Source organism: Salmo salar, chromosome 23 (assembly GCF_965601325.2).
Source record: "Salmo salar chromosome 23, fSalSal1, whole genome shotgun sequence".
Taxonomy (NCBI): Eukaryota; Metazoa; Chordata; class Actinopteri; order Salmoniformes; family Salmonidae; genus Salmo; species Salmo salar.
Genome location: NC_138313.1, coordinates 47,963,037 through 47,989,212, shown reverse-complemented (window position 1 = coordinate 47,989,212; position 26,176 = coordinate 47,963,037). Strand labels below are relative to the sequence as shown.

Below are 26,176 nucleotides of genomic sequence, written 5' to 3'. Positions count from 1 at the left end.
TTATATCAGGATGGTTATATCAGGGTGGTTATATCAGGGTGGTTATATCAGGATGGTCATATCAGGATGGTTATATCATGTTAGTCATATCAGGATGATTATATCTGGATTGTTATATCTGGATGGTTATATCAGGGTGGTTATATCAGGATGGTCATATCTGGATGGTTATATCATGTTAGTCATATCAGGATGGTTATATCTGGATTGTTATATCAGGATGGTCATATCCTTGCGGAGAAAGACTAACGTCCGTGGGCAGCCAGGCAAACAGACACACACACACTGTAATACACACACACACTGATACACACACACACTGATACACACACACACTGATACACACACACACACTGATACACACACACACAAAACAACAACAACAATAACTGTTATCATTATTTCAGATGTGGAGAGGCGAGGTTCGGCCCAGCAGGACCCAGAGTCCCATGAGAAGCTGGCCCAGCGCATTGAGAAGGACGTGGTGAGTTACACTATTATTTATTCAATACTAATGTAATACTATTATTAATATTATTAATTGATTGGATTTATAAAGCTTTTTCATGATGCTCAAAGCGCTTTACAAGATGTAAAACAAGATGGTCGCCCTGTTTCTAGCTCCTAGCCAACTTTGCAGGATTTTTTTTGTTTTGTTTATTTTTGTTATTTCTTACATTATTTGCACAGAATGCTTCTTGTATTACTACCTACATCCGAAAATAATTTTTGGACATTAGATCGGATGTCAGTCACCAAAAATTCAACCAGAAATTAATCTTTCCTGACCTGGATCCTTTGTTTGGACACTCTGATGCAGACCCATTCATCCCTGGTGCTACACCAACATGTAGACACCGGAGAAGAGGGAGGAGAAGTGGGATCCTTGTCAGACTCAGGAGGCGAGCAAACCATCCACCGCTTCCGAGTTTATTACACGTTAACGTTCAGTCGCTGGACTGAGTAGGTGAGCTCAGGGCGAGGATCTCCTTCCAGGGAGACGTCAGGGGACTGTAACATACTCTGTTTCAAGGAATCATGGCTCTCACCGGATATATTGTCCCTGTCCATACAGCCAGCGGGGTTCTCCAGGAAAAACCCAAGATGGAGGAGTATGTCTCATGATTGTGGCAGGAACTCAAGTCATTTTTTTGTCTCCCGATCTGGAATACTTCACCATCAAATGCTGACCGCATTACCTCCCCAGAGAATTTTCCTCAGTTATTTTCAGTGCCATGTATATTCCTCCCAAAGCCGACACCACGACGGCTCTCAAGGAACTACACTGTAAAACGCTGGGAAAGTTAATAAAGGAAATCTGAGGAAAACGCTATCCAAATTCTAACACCATCTCCTGTGCTACACGCAAGGAGAACACGCTTGACCATTGTTACTCTCCCTTCAGGGACAGCAACAAGGCCCTGCCCCATCCTCCTGTTGGGAAATCAGACCACACCTCCATCTATAGGCAGAAACTTAAGCAAGAAGCACCCATGGTAAGGACTGAAAAACGTTGGTCTGACACATCGGAATCCATGCTTAAAGACTGTTTTGATCACGCGGACTGGTAAATGTTCGGGTTCGCCTCTGGGAATAGTATCAACATACACTGACTCGGTGACTGAGTTCATCAGGAAGTGTATAAAGGATGTTGTTCCCTACTGTGATGATTAAAACTTATCCAAACCAAAATCCGTGGAAAAGCGGCAACAACCACATTTAACCATGGCATGGTGGGAACCCGGACGTGTACAAACAGACAAGCTATGACCTCGGTAAGGCAATCAAAGATGCAAAAACGACAGTACAGGGACAAAGTGGAGTTGCAATTCAACGGCTCAGACATGACACACAGGTTGGCATTTATTGTCATGAATCTTGCCCTGGAGGTCACTAGCTACCACAGCCACAAAGTCATAAACTCTGATTTTAAACTTAACCTTAACCATACTGCTAACCCTAATGCCTAACCCTGACCTTAACCATACTGCTAACCCTAACGCCTAACCCTGACCTTAACCATACTGCTAACCCTAATGCCTAACCCTGACCTTAACCATTCTGCTAACCCTAATGCCTAACCCTGACCTTAACCATACTGCTAACCCTAACGCCTAACCCTGACCTTAACCATACTGCTAACCCTAATGCCTAACCCTGACCTTAACCATTCTGCTAACCCTAATGCCTAACCCTGACCTTAACCATACTGCTAACCCTAATGCCTAACCCTGACCTTAACCATACTGCTAACCCTAATGCCTAACCCTGACCTTAACCACACTGCTAACCCTAATGCCTAACCCTGACCTTAACCATACTGCTAACCCTATTGCCTAACCTTAACCATACTGCTAACCCTAATGCCTAACCCTGACCTTAACCATACTGCTAACCCTAATGCCTAACCTTAACCATACTGCTAACCCTAATGCCTAACCTTAACCATACTGCTAACCCTAATGCCTAATCTTAACCATACTGCTAACCCTAATGCCTAACCTTAACCATACTGCTAACCCTAATGCCTAATCTTAACCATACTGCTAACCCTAATGCCTAACCTTAACCATACTGCTAACCCTAATGCCTAATCTTACCCATACTGCTAACCCTAATGCCTAACCTTAACCTTAGATTAGGAGCAAAAAAGCACATTTTTACGATATAGCTAATTATGACTTTGCAGCTAGCCCATCTAGTGGAAATCGCTCAGTTCTGCCTCCAGGACAAGACTCATGACAATAAACATTAACCTGCACATGAGACGCATGTGGCAGGGACTCCAGACACTCACAGTTATAAAGGGAAAGCCAGCCACGTCAGAGACAACTATGCCTCGGTCCCGGACATTGAGCCACCGACGTGGACCCACGCAGACCAGCTGGCTGGAGTGTTTACGGATATATTAAATCTCTCCCTATCCCAGTCTGCTGTCCACACTTGCTTCAAGATGTCCACCATTGTTCCTGTAGCCAAGGTAGCAGAGGTAGCTAAGGTAACTGAACTTAATGACTATCGCCCCGTAGCACTCACTTCTGTCATCATTAAGTGCTTTGAGAGACTAGTCAAGGATCATATCACCTCCACTCTACCTGACACCCTAGACCCACTCCAATTTGCTTACCGCCCCAACATTTCCACGGATGACGCAATTGCCATTGCACTGCACGCTGCCCTATCCCATCTGGACAAGAGGAATTCCTATGTAAGAATGCTGTTCATCGACTACAGCTCAGCCTTCAACACCTTAGTGCACTCCAAGCTCATCACTAAGCTAAGGGCCCTGCGTCTGAACCGCTCCCTGTGCACCTGGTTCCTGAACTTCCTGACGGGCGGTGAAGGTGAATTGGTGAATGTAGGCAACAACACCTCCGTCACACTGATCACCTCCGTCACACTGAACACCGGGGCCCCACAAGAGTGCGTGCTCAGCCCCCTCCTGTACTCCCTGTTCACCCATGACTGCGTGGCCACGCACGTCTCCAACTCAATCCAATAAATAAAAGTTTACTGACGCCACAACACTGGCAGGCCTGATTTACTCCAACGACGACAAAACAGCCTAGACTGAGGAGGTTAGAACCCTGGCTCCAAGGAAAATAACCTCTCCACTCAACGTCAACAAAACTAAGGAGTTGATCGTGGACTACAGCAGACCGTAGAGAGAGCACACCCCCATCAACGTCAACAGGGTTGCAGTAGAGGGTCCAACACTTTAATAATGTGTACTGTTTTACCCACTTCATATGTATATACTGTATTCTAGTCATGGTTCATCCTATATAACTACTGCTGTCCACTTCATATGTATCTACTGTATTCTAGTCATGGTTCATCCTATATAACTACTGCTGTCCACTTCATATGTATCTACTGTATTCTAGTCATGGTTCATCCAATATAACTACTGCTGTCCACACTTTTTCTATTCATATACTGTCTATACACACCATCCTATATAATTAGTGTCTATACACACCATCCTGTATAACTACTGTCTATACTGTCTATACACACCATCCTATATAACTACTGTCTATACTGTCTATACACACCATCCTATATAACTACTGTCTATACTGTCTATACACACCATCCTATATAACTACTGTCTATACTGTCTATACACCATCCTATATAACTACTGTCTATACACACCATCCTATATAACTACTGTCTATACACACCATCCTATATAACTACTGTCTATACACACCATCCTGTATAGCTACTGTCTATACACACCATCCTATATAACTACTGTCCATACACACCATCCTATATAACTACTGTCTATACTGTCTATACACACCATCCTATATAACTACTGTCTATACACACCATCCTGTATAACTACTGTCTATACACACCATCCTATATAACTACTGTCTATACACACCATCCTATATAACTACTGTCTATACACACCATCCTATATAACTACTGTCTATACACACCATCCTATATAGCTACTGTCTATACTGTCTATACACACCATCCTATATAGCTACTGTCTATACTGTCTATACACACCATCCTATATAGCTACTGTCTATACACACCATCCTTTATAACTACTGTCTATACACACCATCCTATATAGCTACTGTCTATACACACCATCCTATATAGCTACTGTCTATACACACCATCCTATATAACTACTGTCTATACACACCATCCTATATAACTACTGTCTATACACACCATCCTATATAGCTACTGTCTATACACACCATCCTATATAACTACTGTCTATACACACCATCCTATATAACTACTGTCTATACACACCATCCTATATAGCTACTGTCTATACACACCATCCTATATAACTACTGTCTATACACACCATCCTATATAACTACTGTCTATACACACCATCCTATATAGCTACTGTCTATACACACCATCCTATATAACTACTGTCTATACACACCATCCTATATAGCTACTGTCTATACACACCATCCTATATAGCTACTGTCTATACACACCATCCTTTATAACTACTGTCTATACACACCATCCTATATAGCTACTGTCTATACTGTCTATACACACCATCCTATATAACTACTGTCTATACACACCATCCTATATAACTACTGTCTATACACACCATCCTATATAACTACTGTCTATACACACCATCCTATATAGCTACTGTCTATACTGTCTATACACACCATCCTATATAGCTACTGTCTATACTGTCTATACACACCATCCTATATAACTACTGTCTATACACACCATCCTATATAACTACTGTCTATACACACCATCCTGTATAACTACTGTCTATACACACCATCCTATATAACTACTGTCTATACACACCATCCTATATAACTACTGTCTATACACACCATCCTATATAGCTACTGTCTATACACACCATCCTATATAACTACTGTCTATACACACCATCCTATATAACTACTGTCTATACACACCATCCTATATAACTACTGTCTATACACACCATCCTATATAACTACTGTCTATACACACCATCCTATATAACTACTGTCTATACACACCATCCTATATAACTACTGTCTATACACACCATCCTATATAACTACTGTCTATACACACCATCCTATATAGCTACTGTCTATACACACCATCCTATATAACTACTGTCTATACTGTCTATACACACCATCCTATATAACTACTGTCTATACACACCATCCTATATAACTACTGTCTATACACACCATCCTATATAACTACTGTCTATACACACCATCCTGTATAACTACTGTCTATACACACCATCCTATATAGCTACTGTCTATACACACCATCCTATATAACTACTGTCTATACTGTCTATACACACCATCCTATATAACTACTGTCTATACACACCATCCTATATAGCTACTGTCTATACACACCATCCTATATAGCTACTGTCTATACACACCATCCTATATAGCTACTGTCTATACACACCATCCTATATAGCTACTGTCTATACACACCATCCTATATAACTACTGTCTATACTGTCTATACACACCATCCTATATAACTACTGTCTATACACACCATCCTATATAGCTACTGTCTATACACACCATCCTATATAGCTACTGTCCATACACACCATCCTATATAACTACTGTCTATACACACCATCCTATATAGCTACTGTCTATACACACCATCCTATATAGCTACTGTCTATACACACCATCCTATATAGCTACTGTCCATACACACCATCCTATATAACTACTGTCTATACACACCATCCTATATAACTACTGTCTATACACACCATCCTATATAACTACTGTCTATACACACCATCCTATATAGCTACTGTCTATACACACCATCCTATATAGCTACTGTCTATACACACCATCCTATATAACTACTGTCTATACACACCATCCTATATAGCTACTGTCTATACACACCATCCTATATAACTACTGTCTATATACACTATCCTATATAACTACTGTCTATACACACCATCCTATATAACTACTGTCTATACACACCATCCTATATAACTACTGTCTATACACACCATCCTATATAACTACTGTCTATACACACCATCCTATATAGCTACTGTCTATACACACCATCCTATATAACTACTGTCTATACACACCATCCTATATAGCTACTGTCTATACACACCATCCTATATAACTACTGTCTATACACACCATCCTATATAACTACTGTCTATACACACCATCCTATATAACTACTGTCTATACACACCATCCTATATAACTACTGTCTATACACACCATCCTATATAACTACTGTCTATACACACCATCCTATATAGCTACTGTCTATACACACTATCCTGTATAACTACTGTCTATACACACCATCCTATATAGCTACTGTCTATACACACCATCCTGTATAACTACTGTCTATACACACCATCCTATATAGCTACTGTCTATACTGTCTATACACACCATCCTATATAACTACTGTCTATACACACCATCCTATATAACTACTGTCTATACACACCATCCTATATAACTACTGTCTATACTGTCTATACACACCATCCTATATAACTACTGTCTATACACACCATCCTATATAGCTACTGTCTATACACACCATCCTATATAACTACTGTCTATACACACCATCCTATATAACTACTGTCTATACACACCATCCTATATAACTACTGTCTATACACACCATCCTATATAACTACTGTCTATACACACCATCCTATATAACTACTGTCTATACACACCATCCTATATAACTACTGTCTATACTGTCTATACACACCATCCTATATAACTACTGTCTATACACACCATCCTATATAACTACTGTCTATACACACCATCCTGTATAACTACTGTCTATACACACCATCCTATATAACTACTGTCTATACACACCATCCTATATAACTACTGTCTATACACACATCCTATATAACTACTGTCTATACACACCATCCTATATAACTACTGTCTATACACATCATCCTATATAACTACTGTCTATACACACCATCCTGTATAGCTACTGTCTATACACACCATCCTATATAGCTACTGTCTATACACACCATCCTATATAACTACTGTCTATACACACCATCCTATATAGCTACTGTCTATACACACCATCCTATATAACTACTGTCTATACACACCATCCTATATAACTACTGTCTATAGACACCATCCTATATAACTACTGTCTATACACACCATCCTATATAACTACTGTCTATACTGTCTATACACACCATCCTATATAACTACTGTCTATACACACCATCCTATATAACTACTGTCTATACACACCATCCTGTATAACTACTGTCTATACACACCATCCTATATAACTACTGTCTATACACACCATCCTATATAACTACTGTCTATACACACCATCCTATATAACTACTGTCTATACACACCATCCTATATAGCTACTGTCTATACACACCATCCTATATAACTACTGTCTATACACACCATCCTATATAACTACTGTCTATACTGTCTATACACACCATCCTATATAACTACTGTCCATACACACCATCCTATATAGCTACTGTCTATACTGTCTATACACACCATCCTATATAGCTACTGTCTATACTGTCTATACACACCATCCTATATAGCTACTGTCTATACACACCATCCTTTATAACTACTGTCTATACACACCATCCTATATAGCTACTGTCTATACACACCATCCTATATAACTACTGTCTATACTGTCTATACACACCATCCTATATAACTACTGTCTATACACACCATCCTGTATAGCTACTGTCTATACACACCATCCTTTATAACTACTGTCTATACACACCATCCTATATAGCTACTGTCTATACACACCATCCTATATAACTACTGTCTATACACACCATCCTATATAACTACTGTCTATACACACCATCCTATATAGCTACTGTCTATACACACCATCCTATATAGCTACTGTCTATACACACCATCCTATATAGCTACTGTCTATACACACCATCCTATATAACTACTGTCTATACACACCATCCTATATAGCTACTGTCTATACACACCATCCTATATAACTACTGTCTATACACACCATCCTATATAGCTACTGTCTATACTGTCTATACACACCATCCTATATAACTACTGTCTATACACACCATCCTATATAGCTACTGTCTATACTGTCTATACACACCATCCTATATAGCTACTGTCTATACTGTCTATACACACCATCCTATATAACTACTGTCTATACACACCATCCTATATAACTACTGTCTATACACACCATCCTATATAACTACTGTCTATACACACCATCCTATATAGCTACTGTGTATATACACACCATCCTATATAACTACTGTCTATACACACCATCCTATATAACTACTGTCTATACACACCATCCTATATAGCTACTGTCTATACACACCATCCTATATAACTACTGTCTATACACACCATCCTATATAGCTACTGTCTATACACACCATCCTATATAGCTACTGTCTATACACACCATCCTATATAACTACTGTCTATACACACCATCCTATATAGCTACTGTCTATACACACCATCCTATATAACTACTGTCTATACACACCATCCTATATAGCTACTGTCTATACACACCATCCTATTATAACTACTGTCTATACACACCATCCTATATAGCTACTGTCTATACTGACACCATCCTATATAACTACTGTCTATACACACCATCCTATATAACTACTGTCTATACTGTATACACACATCCTATATAACTACTGTCTATACACACCATCCTATATAACTACTGTCTATACACACCATCCTATATAACTACTGTCTATACACACCATCCTATATAGCTACTGTCTATACACACCATCCTATATAACTACTGTCTATACACACCATCCTATATAGCTACTGTCTATACACACCATCCTATATAGCTACTGTCTATACACACCATCCTATATAACTACTGTCTATACACACCATCCTATATAACTACTGTCTATACACACCATCCTATATAACTACTGTCTATACACACCATCCTATATAGCTACTGTCTATACACACCATCCTATATAACTACTGTCTATACACACCATCCTATATAACTACTGTCTATACACACCATCCTATATAGCTACTGTCTATACTGTCTATACACACCATCCTATATAACTACTGTCTATACACACCATCCTATATAACTACTGTCTATACACACCATCCTATATAACTACTGTCTATACACACCATCCTATATAGCTACTGTCTATACACACCATCCTATATAACTACTGTCTATACACACCATCCTATATAAGCTACTGTCTATACACACCATCCTATATAACTACTGTCTATACACACCATCCTATATAGCTACTGTCTATACACACCATCCTATATAACTACTGTCTATACACACCATCCTATATAACTACTGTCTATACACACCATCCTATATAGCTACTGTCTATACTGTCTATACACACATCCTATATAGCTACTGTGTCTATACACACCATCCTATATAGCTACTGTCTATACACACCATCCTATATAACTACTGTCTATACACACCATCCTATATAGCTACTGTCTATACACACCATCCTATATAACTACTGTCTATACACACCATCCTATATAGCTACTGTCTATACACACCATCCTATATAACTACTGTCTATACACACCATCCTATATAACTACTGTCTATACACACCATCCTATATAGCTACTGTCTATACACACCATCCTATATAACTACTGTCTATACACACCATCCTATATAACTACTGTCTATACACACCATCCTATATAACTACTGTCTATACACACCATCCTATATAACTACTGTCTATACACACCATCCTATATAACTACTGTCTATACTGTCTATACACACCATCCTATATAACTACTGTCTATACACACCATCCTATATAACTACTGTCTATACACACCATCCTATATAGCTACTGTCTATACACACCATCCTATATAACTACTGTCTATACACACCATCCTATATAACTACTGTCTATACACACCATCCTATATAACTACTGTCTATACACACCATCCTATATAACTACTGTCTATACACACCATCCTATATAACTACTGTCTATACACACCATCCTATATAACTACTGTCTATACTGTCTTACACACCATCCTATATAACTACTGTCTATACACACCATCCTATATAGCTACTGTCTATACACACCATCCTATATAACTACTGTCTATACACACCATCCTATATAACTACTGTCTATACACACCATCCTATATAGCTACTGTCTATACACACCATCCTATATAGCTACTGTCTATACACACCATCCTATATAACTACTGTCTATACACACCATCCTATATAACTACTGTCTATACTGTCTATACACACCATCCTATATAACTACTGTCTATACTGTCTATACACACCATCCTATATAACTACTGTCTATACACACCATCCTATATAACTACTGTCTATACACACCATCCTATATAACTACTGTCTATACACACCATCCTATATAACTACTGTCTATACACACCATCCTATATACACTACCATCCTATATACTACTGTCTATACACACCATCCTATATAACTACTGTCTATACTGTCTATACACACCATCCTATATAACTACTGTCTATACACACCATCCTATATAACTACTGTCTATACACACCATCCTATATAACTACTGTCTATACACACCATCCTATATAACTACTGTCTATACACACCATCCTATATAACTACTGTCTATACTGTCTATACACACCATCCTATATAACTACTGTCTATACACACCATCCTATATAACTACTGTCTATACACACCATCCTATATAGCTACTGTCTATACACACCATCCTATATAACTACTGTCTATACACACCATCCTATATAACTACTGTCTATACACACCATCCTATATAACTACTGTCTATACACACCATCCTATATAACTACTGTCTATACTGTCTATACACACCATCCTATATAACTACTGTCTATACACACCATCCTATATAACTACTGTCTATACACACCATCCTATATAACTACTGTCTATACACACCATCCTATATAACTACTGTCTATACACACCATCCTATATAGCTACTGTCTATACACACCATCCTATATAACTACTGTCTATACTGTCTATACACACCATCCTATATAACTACTGTCTATACACACCATCCTATATAACTACTGTCTATACTGTCTATACACACCATCCTATATAACTACTGTCTATACACACCATCCTATATAACTACTGTCTATACACACCATCCTATATAACTACTGTCTATACACACCATCCTATATAACTACTGTCTATACACACCATCCTATATAACTACTGTCTATACACACCATCCTATATAACTACTGTCTATACACACCATCCTATATAACTACTGTCTATACACACCATCCTATATAACTACTGTCTATACACACCATCCTATATAACTACTGTCTATACACACCATCCTATATAACTACTGTCTATACACACCATCCTATATAACTACTGTCTATACTGTCTATACACACCATCCTATATAACTACTGTCTATACACACCATCCTATATAACTACTGTCTATACACACCATCCTATATAACTACTGTCTATACACACCATCCTATATAGCTACTGTCTATACACACCATCCTATATAACTACTGTCTATACACACCATCCTATATAACTACTGTCTATACACACCATCCTATATAACTACTGTCTATACACACCATCCTATATAACTACTGTCTATACAGTCTATACACACTCCTATATAACTACTGTCTATACTGTCTATACACACCATCCTATATAACTACTGTCTATACACACCATCCTATATAACTACTGTCTATACACACCATCCTATATAACTACTGTCTATACACACCATCCTATATAACTACTGTCTATACTGTCTATACACACCATCCTATATAACTACTGTCTATACACACCATCCTATATAACTACTGTCTATACACACCATCCTATATAGCTACTGTCTATACACACCATCCTATATAACTACTGTCTATACGCACACCCATCCTATATAACTACTGTCTATACACACCATCCTATATAACTACTGTCTATACACACCATCCTATATAACTACTGTCTATACACACCATCCTATATAACTACTGTCTATACACACCATCCTATATAACTACTGTCTATACACACCATCCTATATAACTACTGTCTATACACACCATCCTATATAGCTACTGTCTATACACACCATCCTATATAACTACTGTCTATACACACCATCCTATATAACTACTGTCTATACACACCATCCTATATAGCTACTGTCTATACACACCATCCTATATAACTACTGTCTATACACACCATCCTATATAACTACTGTCTATACACACCATCCTATATAACTACTGTCTATACACACCATCCTATATAACTACTGTCTATACACACCATCCTATATAACTACTGTCTATACTGTCTATACACACCATCCTATATAACTACTGTCTATACACACCATCCTATATAACTACTGTCTATACACACCATCCTATATAACTACTGTCTATACACACCATCCTATATAACTACTGTCTATACACACCATCCTATATAACTACTGTCTATACACACCATCCTATATAACTACTGTCTATACACACCATCCTATATAACTACTGTCTATACACACCATCCTATATAACTACTGTCTATACACACCATCCTATATAACTACTGTCTATACACACCATCCTATATAGCTACTGTCTATACACACCATCCTATATAACTACTGTCTATACACACCATCCTATATAACTACTGTCTATACACACCATCCTATATAGCTACTGTCTATACACACCATCCTATATAACTACTGTCTATCTGCACACACCATCCTATATAACTACTGTCTATACACACCATCCTATATAACTACTGTCTATACACACCATCCTATATAACTACTGTCTATACACACCATCCTATATACCGCTACTGTCTATACACACCATCCTATATAACTACTGTCTATACTGTCTATACACACCATCCTATATAACTACTGTCTATACACACCATCCTATATAACTACTGTCTATACACACCATCCTATATAACTACTGTCTATACTGTCTATACACACCATCCTATATAACTACTGTCTATACACACCATCCTATATAACTACTGTCTATACACACCATCCTATATAACTACTGTCTATACTGTCTATACACACCATCCTATATAACTACTGTCTATACACACCATCCTATATAGCTACTGTCTATACACACCATCCTATATAACTACTGTCTATACACACCATCCTATATAACTACTGTCTATACACACCATCCTATATAACTACTGTCTATACACACCATCCTATATAACTACTGTCTATACACACCATCCTATATAACTACTGTCTATACACACCATCCTATATAACTACTGTCTATACACACCATCCTATATAACTACTGTCTATACACACCATCCTATATAACTACTGTCTATACACACCATCCTATATAACTACTGTCTATACACACCATCCTATATAACTACTGTCTATACACACCATCCTATATAGCTACTGTCTATACACACCATCCTATATAACTACTGTCTATACACACCATCCTATATAACTACTGTCTATACACACCATCCTATATAACTACTGTCTATACACACCATCCTATATAACTACTGTCTATACACACCATCCTATATAACTACTGTCTATACACACCATCCTATATAACTACTGTCTATACACACCATCCTATATAACTACTGTCTATACACACCATCCTATATAGCTACTGTCTATACACACCATCCTATATAACTACTATACAGCATATATGTATTTATATTCTGGACTCATTCTGGTATTCTTAATTTCTTGTTCATTTTTACATTTAGATTGTGTGTATTGTTATTGTGTTGTTATTGTATTGCTAGATATTGCTGCACTGTTGGAGCTAACAACATAAGCATTTCTCTGCTCCTGCGACAACATGTAGAACACTGTGTACACCAACCAATAAACTTTGATTTGATTTGACATTTGCTATTTAGTAGCTATGCCTCTATGGGTATGGTACATCACTCGTTCCACGTTTGTCTTTCTCTCTCTCTCTCTCTCTCTCTCTCATCCCTCTCTCTCATCCCTCTCGTCTCTATTTCTCTCTGTGTTTCCCTGACAGCAAATCCTGAACTGTTCCCTGGATGACATAGAGTTCTTTGTGTCTCGGCTGCAGAAGGCTGCGGAGGCCTTCTCTCAGCTCAACCAGCGCAACAAGAGTAAGAAGATGAAGAAGAAAGGCCCAGCAGGTCTGTCTCCTCTTCTTCTTCTGGTCACGTGACAATTATGACACATATTGTCCACTGACACTTTCTATGTTCCCTTGTATCTTCTTAATATACACTATATGTACACAACAGTATGTGGACACCCCTTCAAATTAGTGGATTTGTCTGTTACAATGACATTGTAGATGATTCTGTGCTTCCAACTTTTTGGTCACAGTTTGGGGAAAGGTCCTTTCTGTTTCAGCATGACAATGCCACCGTGCACAAAGAGAGGTCCATACAGCCAGACCCTATGCCCTTATACCCATACATATGGTCTGTCTGTCTGTCTGTCTGTCTGTCTGTCTGTCTGTCTGTCTGTCTGTCTGTCTGTCTGTCTGTCTGTCTGTCTGTCTGTCTGTCTGTCTGTGTTTCTGTCTGTGTTTCTGTCTCTCTCTCTCTCTCTCTCTGTCTGTCTGTCTGTCTGTCTGTCTGTCTGTCTGTCTGTCTGTCTGTCTGTCTGTCTGTCTGTCTGTCTGTCTGTCTGTCTGTGTTTCTGTCTGTCTCTGTCTGTCTGTCTCTCTGTCTCTCTCTGTCTGTCTGTCTCTCTGTCTCTCTCTGTCTGTCTCTCTGTCTCTGTCTGTCTGTCTGTCTCTCTCTGTCTCTCTCTCTCTGTCTGTCTCTCTCTCAGTTCAATTCATTTCAAAGGGATTTATTGTCATGGGAAACGTATGTTTACATTGCCGTAGCAAGTGAAATAGATAATAATCAAAAATGAAATAAACAATAAAAAAAATGAACGATAAACATTACACTCACCAAAGTTCCAAAGTAATAAAGATATTTCAAATGTCATATTGTGTCTATATACAGTGTTGTAACGATGTACAAAAGGGAACATAAATGAACATCTCTCTCTTTGTCTGTGTGCTTGTTGACAGAGGGAATGCTGACCCTGAGAGCTAAGCCCCCTACTGAGACAGAGTTCATTGATAGCCTACAGAAACTTAAGCTGGCGTTCAACCTACTGGTGAGTTGATAGCCTACAGAAACTTAAGCTGGCGTTCAACCTACTGGTGAGTTGATAGCCTACAGAAACTTAAGCTGGCGTTCAACCTACTGGTGAGTTGATAGCCTACAGAAACTTAAGCTGGCGTTCAACCTACTGGTGAGTTGATAGCCTACAGAAACTTAAGCTGGCGTTCAACCTACTGGTGAGTTGATAGCCTACAGAAACTTAAGCTGGCGTTCAACCTACTGGTGAGTTGATAGCCTACAGAAACTTAAGCTGGCGTTCAACCTACTGGTGAGTTGATAGCCTACAGAAACTTAAGCTGGCGTTCAACCTACTGGTGAGTTGATAGCCTACAGAAACTTAAGCTGGCGTTCAACCTACTGGTGAGTTGATAGCCTACAGAAACTTAAGCTGGCGTTCAACCTACTGGTGAGTTGATAGCCTACAGAAACTTAAGCTGGCGTTCAACCTACTGGTGAGTTGATAGCCTACAGAAACTTAAGCTGGCGTTCAACCTACTGGTGAGTTGATAGCCTACAGAAACTTAAGCTGGCGTTCAACCTACTGGTGAGTTGACTCCCCCCCCCCCCCCCATTTATTTATTCATTTATTTATTTCATCTTTATTTAACCAGGTAGGCTAGTTGAGAACAAGTTCTCATTTACAATTGTGACCTGGCCAAGATAAAGCAAAGCAGTTCGACAACATAAAACAACACAGAGTTACACATGGAGTAAAACAAACATACAGTCAATAATACAGTAGAAAAATAAGTCTATATACAATGTGAGCAAATGAGGTGAGATAAGAGAGGTAAAGGCAAAAAAGGCCATGGTGGCAAAGTAAATACAATATAGCAAGTAAGTACACCTCAGTAGTACACCTCAGTACTACACCAGGGGCACCTCAGTACTACACCAGGGGCACCTCAGTACTACACCAGGGGCACCTCAGTACTACACCAGGGGCACCTCAGTACTACACCAGGGGCACCTCAGTACTAAACCAGGGGCACCTCAGTACTACACCAGGGGCACCTCAGTACTACACCAGGGGCACCTCAGTACTACACCAGGGGCACCTCAGTACTACACCAGGGGCACCTCAGTACTACACCAGGGGCACCTCAGTACTACACCAGGGGCACCTCAGTACTAAACCAGGGGCACCTCAGTACTAAACCAGGGGCCCGTTCAGAAGGACACAACGTTGTGGAATGTTCAGAATGTTCAGATAGAAATATATATTGTAGAACAAACAGTAATCCCATCAGCTCTATTGATTACATCGGGAACGTTCCTAAATGGTAGCCTACAGAGCTGTGGTCAACTGTGTCTACAGTATGTGTGTCACTCTGCCCCCTGCAGGCCAAACTGAAGAAGCACATCCAGAACCCCAGCGCCTCTGAACTGGTACACTTCCTCTTCGGCCCCCTCGACCTGGTAAGAACCTGACTGACACACACACACACACACACACACACACACACACACACACACACACACACACACACACACACACAATCCTTCCATGGCACTAACCAGAGCAGAGCAACACACACACACACACACACACTCACACAATCCTTCCATGGCACGCACCAGACCAGAGCAACATACACACACACACACACACACACACACACACACACACACACACACACACACACACACACACACACACCCTCCCAACCGTTGAATGATACTAACCAGACCAGAACAACACACACACACACACACACACACACACACACACACCCTCCCAACCGTTGAATGATACTAACCAGACCAGAACAACACACACACACACACACACACACACACACACACACACACACACCCCCCCTCCCAACCCTTGAATGATACTAACCAGACCAGAATAGTGTGGTTTCACTCAGCTACATAATGATTAATAAGCAAAGTGTAGGACAGATTTACCTTACCTCTCTCATTCATCCAACCACGCTGTCCTGGATACGGTCCTGGATACGGTCCTGGATACGGTCCTGGATACGGTCCTGGATACGGTCCTGGATACGGTCCTGGATACGGTCCTGGATACGGTCCTGGATACGGTCCTGGATACGGTCCTGGATACGGTCCTGGATACTACCCTGGATACGGTCCTGGATACTACCCTGGATACGGTCCTGGATACGGTCCTGGATACGGTCCTGGATACTACCCTGGATACTACCCTGGATACTACCCTGGATACTACCCTGGATACGGTCCTGGATACGGTCCTGGATACGGTCCTGGATACGGTCCTGTATACTACCCTGGATACTACCCTGGATACGGTCCTGGATACGGTCCTGGATACTACCCTGGATACTACCCTGGATACGGTCCTGGATACGGTCCTGGATACGGTCCTGGATACGGTCCTGGATACTACCCTGGATACTACCCTGGATACTACCCTGGATACTACCCTGGATACGGTCCTGGATACGGTCCTGGATACGGTCCTAGATACGGTCCTAGATACTACCCTGGATACTACCCTGGATACGGTCCTGGATACGGTCCTGGATACTACCCTGGACACTGTCCTAGATACTACCCTGGATACTGTCTTAGATACTACCCTGGATACTGGCCTAGATACTACCCAGGATACTGTCCTAGAACTACCCTGTACACTGTCCTAGATACTACCCTGGATACTGTCATAGATACTACCCTGGATACTGGCCTAGATACTACCCAGGATACTGTCCTAGATACTACCCTGGACACTGTCCTAGATACTACCCAGGATACTGTCCTAGATACTACCCTGGATACTGTCCTACATACTACCCTGGATACTGGCCTAGATACTACCCAGGATACTGTCCTAGATACTACCCTGGACACTGTCCTAGATACTACCCTGGATACTGTCATAGATACTACCCTGGATACTGGCCTAGATACTACCCTGGATACTGTCCTACATACTACCCTGGATACTGTCCTAGATACTACCCTGGATACTGTCCTACATACTACCCTGGATACTGGCCTAGATACTACCCTGGATACTGGCCTAGATACTACCCTGGACACTGTCCTAGATACTACCCTGGATACTGTCCTAGATACTACCCTGGATACTGTCCTACATACTACCCTGGACACTGGCCTAGATACTACCCCGGATACTGGCCTAGATACTACCCTGGATACTGGCCTAGATACTACCCTGGATACTGGCCTAGATACTACCCTGGATACTACCCCGGATACTGGCCTAGATACTGTCCTGGATACTGGCCTAGATACTACCCTAGATACTACCCCGGATACTGGCCTAGATACTGGCCTAGATACTACCCTGGATACTGCCCAGGATGATACCCTGGATACTGGCCTAGATACTACCCTGGATAGTGCCCTGTGATAGATGAGACGATTGGATTGGTGTAACCACAATGGTGGTAGCTTTACCTCCTGATGGTGAAATTGTTGCAAAATTGCTTCCACCTTAGGGTTACGGGTAGTTATAGATGTACAGAGAGGATATTTGTGCATTACCTGTTCGAAGTGCTCCAGTCCTGTGGTAGTGTAGAGCTGCCCTGCTCTGTCGTCTCTCCTCACCTGTCTACCTGTCTGTAGCCTGTACAGGTACATGTGTGACCTCTAACCTTTGACTTCTAGGTGCTCCAGTCCTGTGGTAGTGTAGAGCTGCCCCGCTCCGTCGTCTCTCCTCACTTATCCAGAGATGCAGTAGACTTCCTAAGAGGTCATCTGTCGCCTAAAGAGATGACCATCTTTGAACTGCTGGGAGATGGGTGGACAAGACCTAGGTACTGGAGGGAGTGTTTGTGTGTGTGTGTGGTTGCACATGTGCTGATAGAGGTAGATATGTATAGGGGTAAGGTAACTAGACTATACGATAAACAGAGTAGCAGCAGCTTGTATGTGAGTGGTTGTGTGTAGAGTCAGTATAAATGGATGTACATATTATGTGTGAGTGAACAGATGATGGAGTGAGTGAGTGTGTGTGTGATGGAGTGACAGTGTGTGTGAGTGTGTAGGGCCCTGTGAGTGTGTATGTGAGTGTGTAGGGCCCTGTGAGTGTGTGTGAGTGTGTGTGTGTGTGTGTGAGTGTGTAGGGCCCTGTGAGTGTGTAGGGCCCTGTGAGTGTGTAGGGCCCTGTGAGTGTGTGTGAGTGTGTGTGTGTGTGTGTGTGTGTGAGTGTGTAGGGCCCTGTGAGTGTGTAGGGCCCTGTGTGTGTGTAGGGCCCTGTGAGTGTGTAGGGCCCTGTGAGTGTGTAGGGCCCTGTGAGTGTGCATAGACACTGCAAAAATCCGAATGAAAGGTCAGTAAGATACAAGGTTAACTCAGATAGTCCGTGTCCCTGTTGGTAAACATCAGATGTGTTCATCTGAAATCAGAATGAAAGGTCAGTAATAACCTCTACATTTATAGATAGGAGTGATTGTTATGCTATTATCCCATTGATAACACGTTATCTAAAGCCTGCTGTTTAAGCCTGCAATTTATCAGAATGTATACGTTGTTATAAGCTTGTTATGAGCCTTTATAATGTCTTATAGGGGCTTGTCATATGTCCAGTGATGTAGTGGTAAACTCTGATCGTCGGTCGGGGTGAAATAAATGTGGTAAACTGGTGTTTACCGTCCACTACAACCCTGGTTATGTCTCTGTGTTTACCCTCCACTACAACCCTGGTTATGTCTCTGTGTTTACCCTCCACTACAACCCTGGTTATGTCTCTGTGTTTACCCTTCAATACAACCCTGGTTATGTCTCTGTGTTTACCCTCCACGACAACCCTGGTTATGTCTCTGTGTTTAGCCTCCACTACAACCCTGGTTATGTCTCTGTGTTTACCCACCACTACAACCCTGGTCATGTCTCTGTGTTTAGCCACCACTACAACCCTGGTTATTTTAATTTTAACCAACTCAAAATCCCTGTTATTTCGCCACCTCTTCCTTGCAGAGCGGACTGGCCACGGGACCAGTGTGCCTCTACTTACTTCCCTAAGTTCAGGAACGGATGGGAGCCCCCAGCTGAGCTGTTCAGGACCTCCCCATGGGAGACAGAGGGATCAGGGGACCCTCCCATGTCCTTCATGTCCCACCCCATGTCCCCACACAAGTCAGAAGAGGTGAGAGGGAGGAGATTGATAAGTAGGGAAACAGCTGTAGTAATTTCTGGACTGCTGTCCGTTTCAGTCTTTATAGTAGACCTCCCACTGTCAGTTCTTCATTTGTTTGTTTACATTTCTTCAGTGACATTTCTTCTCGCTCATAAGCTCTTCTTGGTTTGCAAATGATGTTTTATGATGCATGTTTGAATACTTTGAGCTCAGGGTGTTAGGATAGTCAGACACACAGTACCAGTCCATAACATCACTTTACAATGATAATAAAAATCCTCTCTTTTTCAGTTTTTTGGAACCCAGTCTTCAAGCTCATCAAATGGGTCAGTTTATGATATTTCCAGCTAATGTGATTCTACTTTACAACATAACGCTGCTACTTTTCTCATTGTTGTTATTTCTTGACATTTTATTTTATTTAACGTTTTATTTATTTAACTTTTGTTTCTTGAGCTGCGTTGTAACCTCTACACATGTTAAGACTGACTCTGTGACATTTGTCTCCTGTCTTAGGTCCTACAATGGTCTGGCGTCCTCGTCCCGTAAATATGCTAAGATCTGCTACAACTTTGTGGCCCGCAACGCCAACGAACTGTCAGTACTGCAGGACGAGGTGGTAGAGGTACGACATCTGTATTATAATACTGTCAGTACTGCAGGACGAGGTGGTAGAGGTACGACATCTGTATTATAATACTGTCAGTACTGCAGGACGAGGTGGTAGAGGTACGACATCTGTATTATAATACTGTCAGTACTGCAGGACGAGGTGGTAGAGGTACGACATCTGTATTATAATACTGTCAGTACTGCAGGACGAGGTGGTAGAGGTACGACATCTGTATTATAATACTGTCAGTACTGCAGGACGAGGTGGTAGAGGTACGACATCTGTATTATAATACTGTCAGTACTGCAGGACGAGGTGGTAGAGGTACGACATCTGTATTATAATACTGTCAGTACTGCAGGACGAGGTGGTAGAGGTACGACATCTGTATTATAATACTGTCAGTACTGCAGGACGAGGTGGTAGAGGTACGACATCTGTATTATAATACTGTCAGTACTGCAGGACGAGGTGGTAGAGGTACGACATCTGTATTATAATACTGTCAGTACTGCAGGACGAGGTGGTAGAGGTACGACATCTGTATTATAATACTGTCAGTACTGCAGGACGAGGTGGTAGAGGTACGACATCTGTATTATAATACTGTCAGTACTGCAGGACGAGGTGGTAGAGGTACGACATCTGTATTATAATACTGTCAGTACTGCAGGACGAGGTGGTAGAGGTACGACATCTGTATTATAATACTGTCAGTACTGCAGGACGAGGTGCTGGAGGTGCGACATCTACAGTTAAAGTCGGAAATTTACATACTCTTGGGTCATTAAAACTCGTTCTTCAACCACTCCACAAATTTCTTGTTAACAAACTATAGTTTTGGCAAGTCGGTTAGGACATCTACTTTGTGCATGACACAAGTAATTTTTACAACAATTGTTTACAGACAGATTATTTAATTTATAATTCACTGTAATTCACAATTCCATTGGGTCAGAAGTTTACATTCACTAAGTTGACGTGCTTTTAAACATCTTGGAAAATTCCAGAAAATGATGTCATGGCTTTAGAAGCTTCTGATAGGCTAATTGACATAATTTTTGTCAATTGGAGGTGTACCTGTGGATGTATTTCAAGGCCTACCTTCAAACTCAGTGCCTCTTTGCTTGACATCATGGGAAAATCAAAAGAAATCAGCCAAGACTTCAGAAAAAAAATTGGAGACCTCCGCAAGTCTAGTTCATCCTTGGGAGCAATTTCCAAATGCCTGAAGGTACCACGTTCATCTGTACAAACAATGTATGCAAGTATAAACACCATGGGACCACGCAGCCATCATACCGCTCAGGAAGGAGACACGTTCTGTCTCCTAGAGATGAACGTGCTTTGGTGCGAAAAGTGCAAATCAATCCCAGAACAACAGCAAAGGATCTTGTGAAGATGCTGGAGGAAACAGGTACAAAAGTATCTATATCCACAGTAAAACAAGTCCTATATCTACATAACCTGAACGGCAGCTCAGCAAGGAAGAAGCCTCTGCTCCAAAACCGTCATAAAAAAGCCAGACTATGGTTTGCAACTGCACATGGGAACAAAGATTGTACTTTTTGGAGAAATGTCCTCTGGTCTGATTAAACAAAAATAGAACTGTTTGGCCATAATGACCATCGTTATCTTTGGAGGAAAAAGGGGGAGGCTTGCAAGCCGAAGAACACCATCCCAACCATGAAGCACGCGGGTGGCAGCATCATGTTGTGGAGGTGCTTTGCTGCAGGAGGGACTGGTGCACTTCACAAAATAAATGGCATCATGAGGTAGGAAAATTATGTGGATGTATTGAAGCAACATCTTAAGACATCAGTCAGGAAGTTAAAGCTTGGTCGCAAATGGGTCTTCCAAATGGACAATGACCCCAAGCATACTTCCAAAGTTGTGTTAAAATGGCTTAAGGAGAACAAAGTCAAGGTATTGGAGTGGCCATCACAAAGCTCTGACCTCAATCCTATAGAAGATTTGTGGGAAGAACTGAAAAAGCGTGTGCGAGCAAGGAGGCCTACAAACCTGACTCAGTTACACCATCTCTGTCAGGAGGAATGGGCCAAAATTCACCCAACTTATTGTGGGAAGCTTGTAGAAGGCTACCCGAAACGTTTGACCCAAGTTAAACAATTTAAAGGCAATGCTAGCAAATACTAATTGAGTGTATGTAAACTTCTGACCCACTGGGAATGTGATGAAAGAAATAAAAGCTGAAATAAATCATTCTCTCTGCTGTTATTCTGACATTTCACATTCTTAAAATTAAGGTGGTGATCCTAACTGACCTAAGACAGAGAATTTTTACTAGGATTAAATGTCAGGAATTGTGACAAACTGAGTTTAAATGTATTTGGCTAAGGTAAACTTCCCACTTCAACTGTATATGTTCTGGAGGCAGGGGCTTAGACCGCTTGACCACCGGATAGGATTTGTTTTGAACTTTTTTTTTAACCAGCTTGACCCATTAAGGTCAAAACGGCATCTTAATATAACACATCAAGACCTGAAACAGTTCTTTCTTTTACATTTAACTAGTCAGTTAATAACAAATTCTTATTTGCAATGACAGCCTACCGGGGAACAGTAGGTTAACTGCCTTGTTCAGGGGCAGAACAACAGATTTTTACCTTGTCAGTTCGAGGATTCTAACCAGCAACCTTTCGGTTACTAGTCCAACGCTCTAACCACTAGGCTACCCTGCTGTCTCCAGTTACACTCCTCTTGCAGCAATATCAACTATAACTGTCAGCATGAAGCGGTGGGACGTCACAGAACGTGATGATGTTCTTCTGATGCTTTTGTCAGTGTTGGAGATTGAGTTATGACATGAGTTATTCACACAGCTTCTAAGGACATATTACCGTGTCTTAGGAAAGTATTCATTCCCCTTGTCTTATTCTACGTTTTGTTTTTGTAGCCTGAATTCAACATGGATTAAATATATATTTGTTTCTCATTCAGCTACCCACAATACCCCACAATGACAAAGTGAAAACATGTTTTTAGTAATGTTAGCAAATTTATTGAAAATCAAGTACAGCAATATATATAATTTACATAAGTATTCACACCCCTGAGTCAATACATGTTAGAATGTTACATGTGACAGCTGTGTATCTTTCTGGGTAAGTCTCTAAGAGCTTTGCACACCTGGATTGTACAATTATTGCACATTATTCTTTTAAATATTCTTCAAACTCTGTCAAGTTGGTTGTTGATCATTGCTAGACAGCTATTTTTAAGTCTTGCCATAGATGTTCAAGCCGATTTAAGTCAATGCTGTAACTCGGCCCCTCAGGAACATTCAATGAAGTCTTGGTAAACAACTCCAGTATAGATTTGGCCTCGTGTTTTAGGTTATTGTCCTGCTGAAATGTGAATCATCTTTCCAGTGTCTGGTGGAAAGCAGACTGAACCAGGTTTTCCTCTAGGATAATACTCCCCAGTCCTTAACGATTACAAGCATACCCATAACATGATGCAGCCACCACTATGCTTAAAAATATAGAGAGTGGTACTCAGTAATGTGTTGTATTGGATTTGCCCCAAACATAACACGACGGACATGAAGTTTAATTTCGTTGCCACATTTTTTGCAGTTTTGCTTTAGTGTCTTGTTTTGCAACAGGATGCATGTTTCTGAATATATTTATTCTGTACAGGCTTTGTTCTTTTCACTCTGTCATTTAGGTTAGTATTGTGGAGTAACTACAATGTTGTTGATCCATCCTCAGTTTTCTCCTGTCACAGCCATTAAACTCTGTAAGTGGTTTAAAGTCACCATTGTCTTCATGGTGAAATTCCTGAGTGGTTACATTCCTTTTATCAATTTGTAAACATTTCTAAAAACAATTCCACTTTGACATTATGGGGTATTGTGTGTAGGCCAGTGACACAAAAATCATCTACATTTAATACATTTTGAATTCAGGCTGTAAGTGGGAAATAATTTCTGAAGCCACTGTGTCTTTTAGTAGCTGTGTGAATATAAAATGACTGCAACCTTAAATGGCTGCACCGGACCAGTTGGTGACACTATAGATGGCATTGGCTTGGAACCCCTAACCCTGGCAATTTGGTTAAAACTCATGGGTACACTCTGCCTGGTATTGTGATGCAATCATTTCCATGGTAATGTAGAATGTTCATTCAAATGATGTTAACTGTTGTGGCTCATCCAATGGAATGTATTTTTTGTGATGTCAGTTGAGTTGAATTAAACAAATCACAGCACATATTGACGGGTACACTTCCTGCTTTTACTTCCTGCTTTCCTCCTATGGGTACACTTGCAATGGCCCGCCAGTCCACCCATTATTGAGTTGAGTGGGGACGCCCATTCTGTTAATTCTGTTCCTATGGCAACACAAGCGGCGCCATAGGATACTAGATCAATAACTATTGATCAAGTGGACTTTGTCTCATGCAAAATTAATGTTAGATTTAAATTATGTAAATGAACAATGTGAGCAATCGTGA

General features: G+C 40.6%; 1 protein-coding gene across 3 annotated transcripts in view; it reads left to right on the top strand.

Moving 5' to 3' along the window:
• The window catches only part of LOC106584800 (epidermal growth factor receptor kinase substrate 8-like protein 2), a 102,480-nt gene that overhangs the window by 66,984 nt on the left and 9,320 nt on the right, over positions 1 to 26,176 (top strand). For all 3 annotated transcript variants that reach the window (XM_082968196.1, XM_082968195.1, XM_082968194.1), the window contains 8 exons: positions 408 to 484; positions 14,867 to 14,993; positions 15,893 to 15,981; positions 17,334 to 17,408; positions 19,614 to 19,762; positions 20,925 to 21,093; positions 21,376 to 21,410; positions 21,601 to 21,709. In XM_082968196.1, the coding sequence (XP_082824322.1) occupies positions 408 to 484; positions 14,867 to 14,993; positions 15,893 to 15,981; positions 17,334 to 17,408; positions 19,614 to 19,762; positions 20,925 to 21,093; positions 21,376 to 21,410; positions 21,601 to 21,709 (830 nt within the window). The remainder of the gene's footprint in view (positions 1 to 407; positions 485 to 14,866; positions 14,994 to 15,892; positions 15,982 to 17,333; positions 17,409 to 19,613; positions 19,763 to 20,924; positions 21,094 to 21,375; positions 21,411 to 21,600; positions 21,710 to 26,176) is intronic.